Source organism: Eutrema salsugineum, unplaced genomic scaffold, assembly GCF_000478725.1.
Source record: "Eutrema salsugineum unplaced genomic scaffold, Eutsalg1_0 scaffold_3, whole genome shotgun sequence".
NCBI classification, from domain to species: Eukaryota; Viridiplantae; Streptophyta; class Magnoliopsida; order Brassicales; family Brassicaceae; genus Eutrema; species Eutrema salsugineum.
The window spans coordinates 12,197,441-12,211,511 of record NW_006256756.1 but is presented as its reverse complement, the minus strand read 5'-3'; the positions used below and the strand labels follow the sequence as shown (position 1 = coordinate 12,211,511).

The 14,071-nt window shown below is 36.2% G+C and overlaps 1 protein-coding gene across 1 annotated transcript; it reads right to left on the bottom strand.

Moving 5' to 3' along the window:
• Nucleotides 1–735: 735 nt before the first annotated feature.
• LOC18014678 lies at nucleotides 736–4,268 on the bottom strand. The gene is made up of 12 exons (XM_006397217.2): nucleotides 3,984–4,268; nucleotides 3,816–3,903; nucleotides 3,629–3,728; nucleotides 3,066–3,139; nucleotides 2,879–2,950; nucleotides 2,717–2,794; nucleotides 2,419–2,543; nucleotides 2,265–2,337; nucleotides 2,079–2,140; nucleotides 1,588–1,971; nucleotides 1,354–1,444; nucleotides 736–1,077 (listed from the first exon to the last, which is right to left on the bottom strand). The coding sequence occupies exons 1-12, from the start codon at nucleotides 4,061–4,063 to the stop codon at nucleotides 880–882; spliced, it is 1,425 nt and encodes a 474-aa protein (XP_006397280.1). The 5' UTR covers nucleotides 4,064–4,268; the 3' UTR covers nucleotides 736–879.
• Between the last annotated feature and the right edge of the window lie 9,803 nt (nucleotides 4,269–14,071).

The following is a 14,071-nucleotide window of genomic DNA, read 5'->3' as shown; positions in this document are numbered from 1 at the left end:
ATTTACAGAACAATTTTAGCGCTAACCAAGGGCCAATTTGCTACAAGATATACATTGGAACAAAGGTTGTTGTATAAGGAGGGGAAGCTGGTTTTACCTAAGGGATCTCCGTTCATCCCAAAAATCTTAGAAAAATTCCATGCCAGCACTATCGTGGTTATGAGGGTGCACTGAAAACATATAAACGCCTGGCCCGAGAAGGCTGTTGGAACAAGCTTGTTGTGCCTTTGGCTTGCAAATATGGGAAGAGAGGCTAGAAGTTGTGAGAAAATGATTGTTGGACAAGTGTGGCAAAAACACGGTTGTGGGAAAAATATCTAGTTTCATTCAATAATATAAACTATGTCGCTGTAGCTACTGTTAATTATTTAAAAGGATCCAATTGTTTAGGGTTTCCTTACCTTATCAACATTAAACTATCAATCTAAATATTCTGCCTTCTCTTATCTTTTCTCTCTTGACTAAAACTCTATCTCTTTCTCTTCTGTTCTATCACTCTCACTCCTTCCCTCTTATCAACGCTTTAGCTACTGTTAATTATTTAAAAGGATCCAGTGTTTAGGGTTTCCTTACCTTATCAACATTAAACTATCAATCTAAATATTCTGCCTTCTCTTTTCTTTTCTCTCTTGACTAAAACTTTATCTCTTTCTCTTCTCTTCTGTTCTATCACTCTCACTCCTTCACTCTTATCAACGCATACGTACTTAAAAAATAGCTTATCTAACCTCAGAATTTAAATAGTAAAACTGATTCATCTTTGTTTGGTCTTGTTCATAAACGCAAGACTAAATAAAATATACCGCTGATCCGTATTTCTGTACATTGACAATATATACCAAAGTTTTCGCTTCATTCAACAAGAAAGAATCAACCTTTTCATTTTTTCTTGGCATCGATAAACATAGCGCGCGTCCAGTGTTCAACATCCTCGGACTGTGATGGTGGTGGTGGGTACTTGGGATGCTCCACCAAATCCCATCCGTTCATATCGTTGCTCTTCCGAATCTCTGATAATTCAGTTCCAGAGAGATAACTGGCTGCTGAGTTCGGATCCTGGTTATAGCTTGCGTTCCTCTGTCAAAAACATACAATTTAGAAACAAAACACATGAACTGCTTATGCAAAAGGAAACATCCATCGACGCGGATTTAAGTACCCAATTCATCGAATTAAATGCCAGAAGAGCCCATCAACATTTACAAACTTTCACCATTTCTAAAGGATTTGGAAGAAAGATCTAATGTGTTATGACATAGCTGGAACTCTATAAAATTTTCGAAATCGTTCGATGGGTTCTAAAGCGACTTGATATTTTTCTTGATCAAGTTTGGGATAGGAATTAGCGTGTACCGGAAGATGGGAACTTTCAAGTATGGAGCTTGAGATGACAGAGTGAGCATTCCAAATGGATTTGTTGAGCTGTTGAGCCTGCTTGCATGATCTGCATCATCAGAACACAGAAGAACTCTTAACCATATCAGGAAACTATAGAGTTATACGAAATCCAAATACAACATGTGAAAAGGAATAAAGGATTTCTCAAAAGATATGGGGATTTGAGTGTTGAACATAAGATTGGTTTACCTTGAAGAAGCCATTTTCAGGGAGAAAACAGACCGGACCTCCTTTGATGACGAAAGTGTGGCCAATAACTTGGCAAAAGCTTCAAAAGTTGAGGCCTCGGGAGGTACTTCAAGGCAAAGTGAATTGTAACAATACGCTGTCAAGCACGCAACACTTTTTTTTAGAAGAGCTATCCCTTTCTGCAGATCTCTGTGTGACTCAACCGAATGAGGAGAAGCCGAGGAGTAATTAAAGCTGTTCCTCCCTGTAGAGTCCAGACGTGCTTCTTTCCTATCAGATTCCATGGAAGCAACACCAAAATTGCTCGAGTTTTTATCTGTCCATGAGTTTTCAACACTTGTTGAACAATAATTTTGGCGGGGTATGAAGAGAGGATACTCATTGCTGCAACAGAACGATGCCTTGTTTAGTTTCATGTATTTTATTTTATCCTCCTTCAAAGCACGGCTATGTAGAATGAAGTTTCCAAAAAGGGATAACACCGATTGTACCTTCGAGTAGAAGGACGTGCGTCCCAATAGGAATCTCGTTGCCATATGCGCGAGCAAGAGCCCTGTGTGGTGAAAACCAACAGACATGGACGAGTTTACAAGGCCGAAACGCTGAGAGCTATTATTACTTTTGTATGTGATTTTTACCATTTGCAATGCAAACTTATTGAAGATGAACAATCATACCGCAAAACCAGAGTTATGAAGTGCAGGAGCGGCCAGGTTGTGAACAACAAGGTTCAGAAGCTGGACCATCAACCTACTCCACATGTCAGAAAATATCTTAATATAAAATGTACCGATACGTATAGCTATAAAAAAAGGGAGACGCAAACATTACCCCAAAGAGGCAGCGAGCTCTTCTGATGGGATGGAATGAGGGTCCAGACCTTTCGGGAGACGTGAATTGCAAATAAGATTATACTGACCAACTGAACCATTCTGACTCTCTCCGTCAAAACTAACCTGGATTTCTCAAAGTAAATTCGATTGAGCTAAGCAAATACGATTTATTTAGTCCAAGAAGCTAAGCAAATACGATTTCTCAAAGTAAATTCGATTGAGAGCATATAAGGTGTGAATTTCAGGAGTCATATGCAAAAAAAAGAACACAGAACCATTTAATCTAATATACGTACTCGGCGTTGAGGGAACAATTTGCATACTTGCTTCATAACCACTGACTGCTTATGAAGGCGTTCAGAGGATATTGCCATCTGCAATTAAGAAATTCAAACTCATTACATCGCATCAGAGATTCCATATCCATGAACCAATCTGTGTGCGCTATAGTTCCTTACATGGCCGAGGCTCTGCGTACATATAAGATTGGGAAAATACTTTTCCACTTGTTCAACTCTAATTCTTTCCAGCTGCAAACACAGTCCCGCACATATCAAGACCGTATCAATAAATTGCAACAAAACCGCTCTTTTGATTCACATATGCATCATTTTCATGATTTATGAAAGCATTTGATTTTCTTACCGTCGAGCGAGCTGAGTCAAGAACCCCATATTTAAGTTTGAGATCACGAGATTCTCTTTCAATCTTAGCCTTCCCTGTAATTATCACATAAAAGAAACATTACTTGAACAGAGGACGTTAGAAGAATAACAAAAGCACATTGTAGAAGTGTTGTCATGATTATCCTAGACCGAAACCTAGACTAATAATCCCCAATAGAAAGCAAGGTACTCTTGCCGTTTTGGTCTATAGTGGCCAAGATATAACCAGAACGATTGTCGTAGATTGTGAAACTCGATCCTGATCTTAGATTCACAGAACGAAATTCTCTACTATTAAACAAACCACTTGACCACTCATAGTAAGAGTGTTGTTATGCATTTTTCCGAAACCTACTAATCCTCGATAGAAAGCCCGGTATTCCTGCCATTTTAAAGGCGTCTACAGTGGCCAAGAGAGAACCAAAACGATATTCGTAGATGGTGAAACTCGATCCCTGATCTTGACTCACACAGAGCAAAATCCTCTACCACTAGGCCACACGGTTTTGTTTAGGAGTGTTGCTATGTTGACTCAAAACATACCTTGAGTTACTTGTTCCTTGTTTCGCCGAAGGTTATTCTTCAAGCCTGAAAGTTTCTCATTTTGAATCAATTTCCAATTCTTCTGATCATCAGCTTTTCCCTAAAAACGTGAACTTTGAAATTGGGTTGCAAGAACAAAAAGAGATAATAAAGACTGATGCTTTTAAAGAATCTCGTGACACAAAACCTTAGCTTCCAATAGCTCACTCAGCTTTGAATACAAAGCGTCTCGTCGAGTCTTAAGTGACTTTAACAAAGTGCTATACTCGATCAATCTGTAAAGAAACAACAAAAAAGAAAAATTAGAATACGAGAAAAACTCACTTTCACAAGATATTGGTGGAATCGATGTTACCTATAATTAACGCAAACGCTGCAGATAGAAGCTCGATTAGTATTCTCGCAGATAGCGCAGTTACTGGATCGTTTTATCATCGTCTGATCCTTCGTTTCCACAACAATAACCTAAGGATTTTTTTCTGATTCAAAAGGATTGTAGAACAGTGAATGTTCAGTCTGCGAAGGCGAGACTGAAAATTTTCAGAGTAAGCTTTCGTGGTCACCAAAGAAAGATTCGGGGCGAATCATTGGCGGTTTTGTGGTCGGAGTCGGAGAGAGGAATATTTTACAGTCGTAGGCGACAGATGCGGATTGCGGAAGGCGACTTCTGGTTTTGTCAAGGTAAAAGTTAGGCCGGGGAATTCTGTTAATCGAATCGAACCGGTCCGGTTTTTCGGTTTATTCAGTTTTTAAAAATTTACCAAACTTAACCGAAAAGTTACGGTTCAAATCGGTTTGGATTAATATTGGTTAGTTCGGTTTTCAAACTTTTAACCAAAATCAACCAAAAATTTACTGTTCACTTCGGTTTGATTATCAGTTAGTTGAGTTCAGTTTAAATTTTAATTTCGAAAGCGGCCGATCGGTTCCCACCTCCAAAACAAACAGAAACCAAAAACCAAAATATTATTCAGTTCGGTTCGATTTGGTTAAAATTCTTAAGTATCGTATAAACAAAACACTCGAATCTATTATGTAAGACTAATAAGACTCAGTTGAATCTCACAAGCTTGACATATCAGCATCCAACTTTTTAACATATCAGATTAAAAAAAAGATCAGCGAGCCCCATCACGGAATCGAACCTGTAGCGATAGAAATATCGGCGAGGCCGAGCTGGTCGAGACATGCTTCCGTATATATGCATATTCCAGAAATTATGGTGGTTCTCTGAGGAGTTTGGCCTGGTCCGATCGTGGCGAGGATAGCCTCATAGATGAAGCATTGCTGTAAGTTTGGGTATTGAAGCTTTGACGGTAAATCGGCCGGCGGTGTAGGTCAGTCGGTGATGAGCAAAGACCTATCTTATTGCAAGACACGTGTTTCTGTTTATCTTTATGGTTTTTTTGGGTTTAATTAAGGGGCATCGATCTTTTATTATAATGCTATTCTGGGCCTCAATGCTTTATGAGTCTAATAAATGAATTAACGACAAAAAAATAAACATTTCTAATATATTTATACACGGTGTCATTACATTGTCAAAACATATTTGTAAAACAAACATGTTTATATTCTTTTTCGAAAAGAAAAAATAAATGAAAGAAAATGATTATTTTTTAAAAAAATTGGTGGAATCTCTTAAAAATAGTCAAAGTCGCAGATAAGTGACTTAACAAAAACAAAAATCTTTGAAAAAAAAAACGAGACTCTCTCTTTTATTTTTATTTTTTTGTCGTCAACTTCAGATTTGTATTGAAGCCATTAAGGCAAGAGTAAATGATACATAGGCGTAAGCCCAAAGTCAAACAGCCCAATAAAACGTAAAATACAAATGAGACATGTATGAGAATACATGTAAACCCATTAACCTAAGGAATAAGTGTCGTCCATTGAGCTGATCCATCACCACTTCTGTGTTGATCATCACCGCTTCCATGGCGTCCTCCGCCGCCGGTGACTCTTCATCTTTCTTCACCACCGTGCTGCTTTAACAACTTTGTTGTTTCCGCCAGTACCATCATGTAAACATCTTCTACATAGAAAGTGAATTAGATCCTGAGTGGCCGGTTATCTTCTCGTCTCCTTAAGATTTTCTTCCGATCATCACATGCTCGTGACTTTCACCCTTCGCCTTGATAAAGGCTTCTTTTTAAGGGAAATTAGGGAGAAATAACTCCCAGTCAGGAGAGGACGATGCCGAACATTAGAGTATAAGCTTCCACGACCATCTTTGAATCTAGGTCTTACCGCTTCACTTAAGGGGATTAGCCAGATTTGTAGAAGAGTGACATAGAAACTAAACATGGAAAAACCTTTTGCTTTATCATCTAAGAACACAACATAACCAATTCTTCAAACATGTAGAGATTCTTCACTCCACTAAGGACTAGTGAAGATTACTCTCACCATATGAAGAATCGATCTTAAATAGCAAAAGGAAATCCAAAAACTGAAACACAAAATCCGTTAAAACGGAAATATAAAATCCGACTAAAAAGATATGATACAGCAAAAAGGAGCAATCTAGTCGGAATTTTTATTCGGTCTCGCCGAAACATATAAGATCTGATCGAAATCAGAATATTAACAAACAAACAGGACATAGGCTTTCTCTCTCTCAAGGATACGAAAGAGAGAAGAGAGAGAAGCCTCTTTAGCGAGACTCTCACTATAATTCAAATACATGTTTGTATTTTGATAAAATGATAAAAAATCATTTAAATTATTAAAATTACTAATATATACAAAATAATATTTTAATAAATATAATTTACATATAAATTGAATTAAAAAATATATCCACGCGTAGCGTGGACGCAAAATCTAATCTATTATATAAAGACTCAGTTGAGTCTCACAAGCTTGACACATCAGCATCCAACTTTTTAACACATCAGATTAAAAAAAAATTAAGAGAATTAAATAATTAAATTGTACTAATTTCGTTTTTAATTGAACACAGAAACCAAAAGAGAAGTGTATATTAATTATGGTTCATAATGAACTGCAAATTAATTTTCATTTTGGAAGTTGAAAATATGGAATCTCAAACAATCTCCAATGCTTTCTAATATCGACTCAAACTCTACAAGTCAATAGGTAAGATTTTTTATTCTTCGTCTCCTCTTTGATTTATGGGTTTTTGAAAGCTGCATTATATTCCCTGTATTGAATTCATTCTGCTTTTGTTTACATAGACATTGATCCATTTTCTTAGTATACAGGCATATCCACCGATGACAACGCTACTACTGGGACAAAGGGTTGAGACTTGAAGTCTCAGGCAGAAATCAACAAAAACAAGGAAGAACACAACACTGTTTGAGCACAAAGAATAAGTACGACAACATGGAGAAGATACTTGGTGAGACGAGGCAGAAAGTAGAGGATAAGATGGTTTTGAAGGGAGGATTCGAAGTAGAGAGTAAGCTCTAATAATTGTTCCCGTTGGGAATTTGCCACTGATTGTTAAGAAAAAGCTCATCTCAAAGGAATTTAGCTAATCTTGAACGATTAGCTTCAAGTTATGTTCATTGATTTTTTTTTTATTTCCTTTAATCTTGATTGATTAGTCAAAGAAGACAAGGAAATGAGCTGTATTGTTTAAGCAAATCAACGATAAAGCTTCAAGATCAGCTCTTAAAATTCTAAATTCTAATAAAATCTATTTTGAATTTTGGTTGAAAGTCTCTTACTTTATTCGATGTATGATTTGAAGTTTCAGTTATGATATTAAATATGGGATGGTAGATATAACTTTTCATCAAGAAGGGAAGTTTGAGGGTGGAGCTTGAGACAAAAGTGCCATAGATATGTGCAAAAAGTTGATGTCCTTATCCTTTGGTTGCCTGATTGGCTCGTGTCTCATCTGCTCTTTTAGGCTTCTGATCTTCATCTATGATATCCAAGACATGTTTGCAATGGAAGGTAATGCGGAATTTTTTTTTAAAGGACTTAATTTTTCAAATAAACCTGTAATATGGACTGTGAACATGACAAGTTTATAGGGTTTAATTTCATACTTGCTCTTTACTTCCAAGTGCACCAAGTCTCTCGACAAAAACCATCTTCTTGACGCTCTTCCTATTTGTAGTGATTAGACATAAGCTGAAGAACCATTAATAAGGCCAGTTGGACATATAACATTTCAGGTTGCTCAGTTCATCACAAAAATAGAGGTTTCGTAAACTACAATATCATATTTTTTCCACTTTCACTCTCTCTGTTTTAATCTTTAACACAAAATATATGCGAAAACATATTTCTGAATAATGGAAATGCGTTAAAAATACCGTTTGGTGAAGATATTAAATTTTTCTTACAAAAACATATTTTTATCATTAAAAATTAACTAAGAAACAAAAAAAAAAACAGGTTGAATAATAATGAAGAAATATTTGGTTGGATGCAAAAATAACAAGTATTACATCTACAAAAAATAATGACTACATTTTTACGAGTTCATATGATATTCATATTACCAAATACAAAAAATTAGATTAAACTTATAGAAAAATGTCTATTAATAAATTATATTAAAACAAAAAAATCACATTTAATGACTATAGTTTTACAAATTTGGATGATATTTATATTATCAAAAATAAAAAATAGGTTAATTTTGTAAAAAAATATAATTTTATAATATATATTAAATCAAACAAAACATCCGCATGTACACACAGGTATTCATCTAGTATATCTTAAGATGTAAAATAAAGAAAACACATATTACCAATTTTATGCAAATTCAAATTTGAATTTATATAAAAAATACTGATTTTTTTTAGAGAAATTGTTAATGGAAAATTAACTTAGAGAAAAGATTAGTGTTTTTATTTACAAGAAAAAATATAAGTGTGATTTGAACCAAAAACAAAGAAGCTCACGGCACATTGACACTACGACAAGTCTGAATTTGTCAGTACACTACAAAAAAAACAGCTTATTATCGTCGATATTTTCCGACGATTTCAAATTGTCGCTAAGTATCGACGATTTCACAATGAATTAACGTTGATTTATTAAATCGTCGTTAAATCGTTAGTACTTAGCGACGATATGAAATCATCGGTAGTTAGTCGATAATTAACGATGCCTTAACGGTGATTTAATAAGTCAACGTTAAATCATCAATTAACGACTACTTACCAACGATTTCATATCGTCGCTAAGTACCGACGATTTACCAACAGAATTGGAGTAGGTAAACTCATTTTTTATTTGTGTACCGGTTTTAATAGGCGACGGTAAATCGTCAGAAACTTGTTAAATCGATGTAAATTCGATGTTTTTATTCATTGCTAATTCGATGGGAAATAAATCAAAAGTCTATATATAGTGGCCACTCCTTCACTCATTTTTTAACAAAATTTCCAAATGTGATTGAATTGATCATAAGGAAAAAAATATAAGTTTTAAAAACACTTTTCTCTTATTTAAGAGTTGATAGTGATTAAAATTATATACGAAATGTTGTCAATTTACGAAATTCGTAAATGGATGTACAATCGTATTGATTCGGCGGGATCACTAATAAAAGAGTTTAGTGAAGGGGTGGAAGGATTTATGCATGAGGCGGGAAAACTTCCAAAGACTATTACTAATCCTATTATATATTGCCTTTGTCCTAAATGCATGAGTAAAAAATTATCAATATGTCAAAGGTGTGGTCGCATATATTAAATAAAGGGTTTATGCCGCATTAATATATATGGTTTCATCATGGAGAAGGTCATGGAGACAGTTCAGTTAGTAGTAGTAGCAATTGTCAGGCATCAAATTTAATTAGTTTTTATTTAATTTTTATTATTTTTGGATATCTGAACCCGAACCGAACCCGATCGAATATAACCAAACCCGAACCAAAATTCCAAAAATCTCCGAATGGGTTTTAAATCTAAAAACCAAAAATCCGAAAATCTGAATTATCCAAACCGAATCCGATTGGATACTCGAACGCCCAGGCTTAGGTAAACCGTTGGTAATTTTGCATCGGTTTTCCGACAATTCGTCCACAAATCGTCGTAAATAACGACGAAATAGCGACGACCCCCGTCCTCTATATAAGTGCTTCATCCTTCCTCAGGTGCTTGCCATTCCACTCTTAACTCCTCTCTCTCTCGCCAATCCATCGCAAATTCAAGGTAAGTTTTTTTTTTCAATTTTTTTAAATATTAGATTTTAGGAATGTAATTAAATAATAGGATTGTTTTTAGAATTAATTTGTTAGATAGATAGGAATGGAATAAATATTAGGAATGGTTTTGAGAATTGAAATTAGATAGATGTTTTGTTTAGGAATTGATTTAGATTTTTTTTTTGTTAATTGTAGATGCGGAAAAGTCGTGCTCATTACGGTGATTTGTTTACTGATGCTGGTGGTTCATCTTCGGCCCGAGTTCCCATGTCTTGTTCGGGTATGGAGACAGATGTTCCGCCCACACAGACCCAGAATGCACCACTTCCACCACCTCCACCACCTCCAGCTCCAGCTCCACCTCAGCCGGTGCTTTATTCGCATTTGATGGTGTATGATATTCTTGCACAGCCAGGCCGACACAGGCTTATGAAACTAGATCCAGACCTTCCTCCGGAAGCACAATGGTAAAATATAATTTAATTATTTAATTTCTTTTTGTCTAATAAATATTGATTTTTGAAATTTGTTTCAGGCTTGGTACGCAAAGCAAGGTTGGCCGCACCGTTTCTGATATCATCAAGTCCTACTTTGTTGAGCCGCATGCCAACTGGTCTCAGCTCTCATGACACACAACCGACACATGGTTCAAAATATTTGGGGTAAAAAATTTTTTTTTAACTTCAATTTTTTATTTAATTATGCTAATTTGAATTCAAATATTTAATTCTATGGTTTATGTTTGTAGCAACGATATGATTGGGATGAATCAGTGCATACAGAGGTGGAAACACTTTTTCTCGAGAAAGTCAAGTTCCATCTTAACAACACGATTTCTGACTGGAAGAAAGCGTGGAAGCGCATTGGCTATGAAGCTCAAGGACAAAACTGTCTGGGATGGATTGGTCCGTTTTTTGAGGCTTCTGAAGTCGATAATTACTGCAGAGAAGTGTTCAAACTCCCGCAACCATGTTGGTCTGGACGGGAAGCTCGCCAGTCTTCCTCATACGGCTGGCCAAACACTGTTTGCGGGAGTTAGACTTCAGATGGTACATAAATTTATTTTTTTGTTTAATTTAAAATAGTTCTTATTACAAAATTTTAATAATTTTTTTATGTAGGCCGAGGAGAATTTAGGCAAACTCTCTCCTATGACAAAGGTTTTTGAGAAGTGCCAGCGAAAGAAGGATGGTACTTTTGTCTCCGAGAGAGCAGAGCAGATCTACAATGAGGTGACGTCTAAGGTTACTGAGCGGAAGACCCAGCTATCTCAGCAGCAATCACCTGGAGGTAATGTTTTTAAACCCGACCCAGAAAGCAAACCGGAATACCTTCCGGGTCACTAGGTTATTGGGTCAATCAGGGTCAAGCCGGATCAACCGCAGGTCATTAACTTAACAAATTTATATATAGTATATTGATATAAGAATAAAAATATCCATACTTTGTTAAAAACAAATTATTGCACAAAAAATACCTACATATTTCAATGAGATATGATAAAAACATTGCATAAATACAGTAACATTTTTTGAAAAGCAACGATATGAATTAATTAATTACGTAATGATATGAAGTAATGATATGAAACAATTAAAGTGAACAATTAATTATGCATAAAGACAAAGAGAAATTTAAAAAAAAAGGTTGAAGATACAAACATGTTTTAAGTTTTCCCTAGTCGCAACTTGTGAATAAAGAAAAAAAAATTTTAAAACTAATTGAATAAACTGTAAATTCTATGTTTCAAAAACCTTTAAATTTCTTTGTTATTTTGGAAAATTTTCATTATCCGGTATCCGGCCGGTTTATCCGGGTCGCCGGATCACGGGTTAATGGCAGTTTTTTTCTGGATTTTACAGATTTTATAAGTAGCGGGTTTTAATACTAAACCCAAACCGAAATAGTGACTGGGTCTCAGGTTTACCGGTCCGACCGGGCGGGTTGGTCCGGATTTCAAAACATTGCCTGGAGGTTCCTCAGTTCAATCTGGAGGATTGACCACTACCGACATTGATCGAATCTATGAAGAAGTATTAAAATAAATCATATAATTCTTATTTCTTTACGTATTTCAAATTAAATACTAATCAAACTAAATTTAAAATGTAGGTTGTCTCTAAGAAAAAGGGGAGAGTCCTAGGGATGGGATCTATTCAAGATGTCCCTACCGCTTCATCATATGCTCCCCGCCGACGAGGACCAGAAGATGATCCCTCGTTGTTTTACAGGTAAAGATTGCAACTCTAGAAGAGACTCAAACCTCTTATCGACAAGAGGTTCAGGAGGAGCTCTCTGAGTATGATTCAATCTTCGAGATTATTGCCGTCGGAAATCTGGAGGTCGCAGCTGCTTTGTGAGCAAAACGGATGAAGCGTGCAGTGGAAAAGGCGGCCAGAGTAGCAGGACAAGGATCGAGTAGTGGGCAGACAACACAAGTTCTGCAAACCAGAACACAAGTTCCGGAAACCAGAACACAAGTTCCGGAAACCAGACTAGGAGCAGAATTTGACTATGAGATTGATTTCGATACTTAGTATAGGTTTTATTTTATTGTATTTATAGTAAAACAATTTTATAGAATTTCTTTTAAAATTTAATTTAGATTGAATTTTTTTATAAATTTTTAATGTCGACGCCAATTCGTCGTAATTGAGCAATGAATTTACTTCGACAAATTAACGTCGATTTTACTTTGGATTGCAGTTTACGATGGTTTGGCGTCGACAAATTTTACAACGACTTGCCAACGATTTGCCAACGATTTGAAATCGTCGTATAATCGTCAGGAAATTAACGTCAATGTTACAACGAAATTTTATCGACGATTTTACGTTGAATTTTGTTTGTTGTAAAGTTAACGACGAATTACCAACGATTTCGCATTAACGTCGATCAATTTACGACGATTTTATTTTTGTCAGCAATTCGATGGTAAGCCCTGTTTACAACGATTTACCAACGAATATGGTCGTTGTAAACGGGGTGTTTTCTTGTAGTGGTATTATGTTATGAATATTATTCTGTTAGTTTTGATGCCAGCCGGATGCGATGAACATGACTTTAATGCATACGGAGATATGTTTCTTTCAAATGCAGTGGGAACTGGTGTGACACACCATCTTTCCGAGGGGTGGAGGGGCAGTTGTAGATGTGATATGACACCAATGGAATAGTGCATCTCAAGAGCCAAACTAGGTTACTAACTCGGATTAATAAGAATATATATGATAAGTGTACATATGAATCTGTAGCTTAAGTTTTGGATTTGGGATTATGTCTTCCAAAATAAAGCATGTAATATCCAAGACAATTGTAGTTTCAGTCACCTCGACAATCAAATGAAGAGAGAAATCTTCAAAGGTTCTCACTCTACCAGGCCATGTCGCCTTGCCACTTTCCGGAGACGAGGCGATTTCATGGCTGAGCCATGGGGAGAATTGGCCAAACCAAGCAAGTAGTTCTGCTCGGGAGTTGACATTGTGGTTCAACAAGGATATTTGAAGAAAGATCGACAAATTCAAGATGACTCTAGAGATCGATGAAGATCGATCAGCAAAATCAAGGTCACCCCAGAAAAATTTGAAGAAGGATCAGCGAATTCAAAGGGTCGTCGTGTTCGAGATGAAGGGAGATTAGATAATTTAATGGCGCAGTGGCAGAAAACAATAACCCTAGCCAAAACATAAATAAAAAATGAGTGAAAAGAGGATAGAGAAGAGAATTACCTTTTCGAAATTTTGGAGAAGTGAATTGTGAAGAGAGTTCAGAGAGAGTTCAGAATATATATAGGCGAGGCGCGTGAATGCGCGTGACCTTGGGAACCAATGAAAAATGTTTATGATTCCTGAGACAATTAAAGTGACGTGTGTGGATGCACATCGATGTTCTATTGGTCACCAAATTCCCAAATCAAATTTACCACTCAAGATCACTCCAAAGCAAACATATGACTTGGAAATTTCAAATATCTCACATCAGCAAAGAAACGGCTCGACATAGACAGAATAATGTTCCGCCTCGTTAACTAGGACAGTTCAACTGGGTGGCTCGGCACCATCTTGGCTCAGCAGCAGCAGCAAAATAGACAGCTCAAAATCATTTTGGCTTGACACTTTTTCAGCTCGACAATAAGAGGAGCTTTAGTGGGGAAGGTAGTTTGTGAGATTTTTCGACATATCATCATTCTGATGTTCATGAGCAGAACCGTCGACTGATCATCATTCTGAATCTTTACACTTCTAATGCTTTTGATCTCAGAATATGTTTATTTTGTCATCTTCACACGTCCATCTTCACAT

What these genes read in the sequence shown, in the direction of transcription:
- LOC18014678 (XM_006397217.2), bottom strand. Translation starts at nt 4,063, where the DNA reads ATGATAAAACGATCCAGTAACTGCGCTATCTGCGAGAATACTAATCGA. An exon ending in GTGAGCTATTGGAAGCTAAG is followed by an intron (nt 3,729 to 3,815) that starts GTTTTGTGTCAC and finishes TCACGTTTTTAG; the next exon opens with GGAAAAGCTGATGATCAGAA. An exon ending in TTGAAAGTTCCCATCTTCCG is followed by an intron (nt 1,078 to 1,353) that starts GTACACGCTAAT and finishes TGTTTTTGACAG; the next exon opens with AGGAACGCAAGCTATAACCA.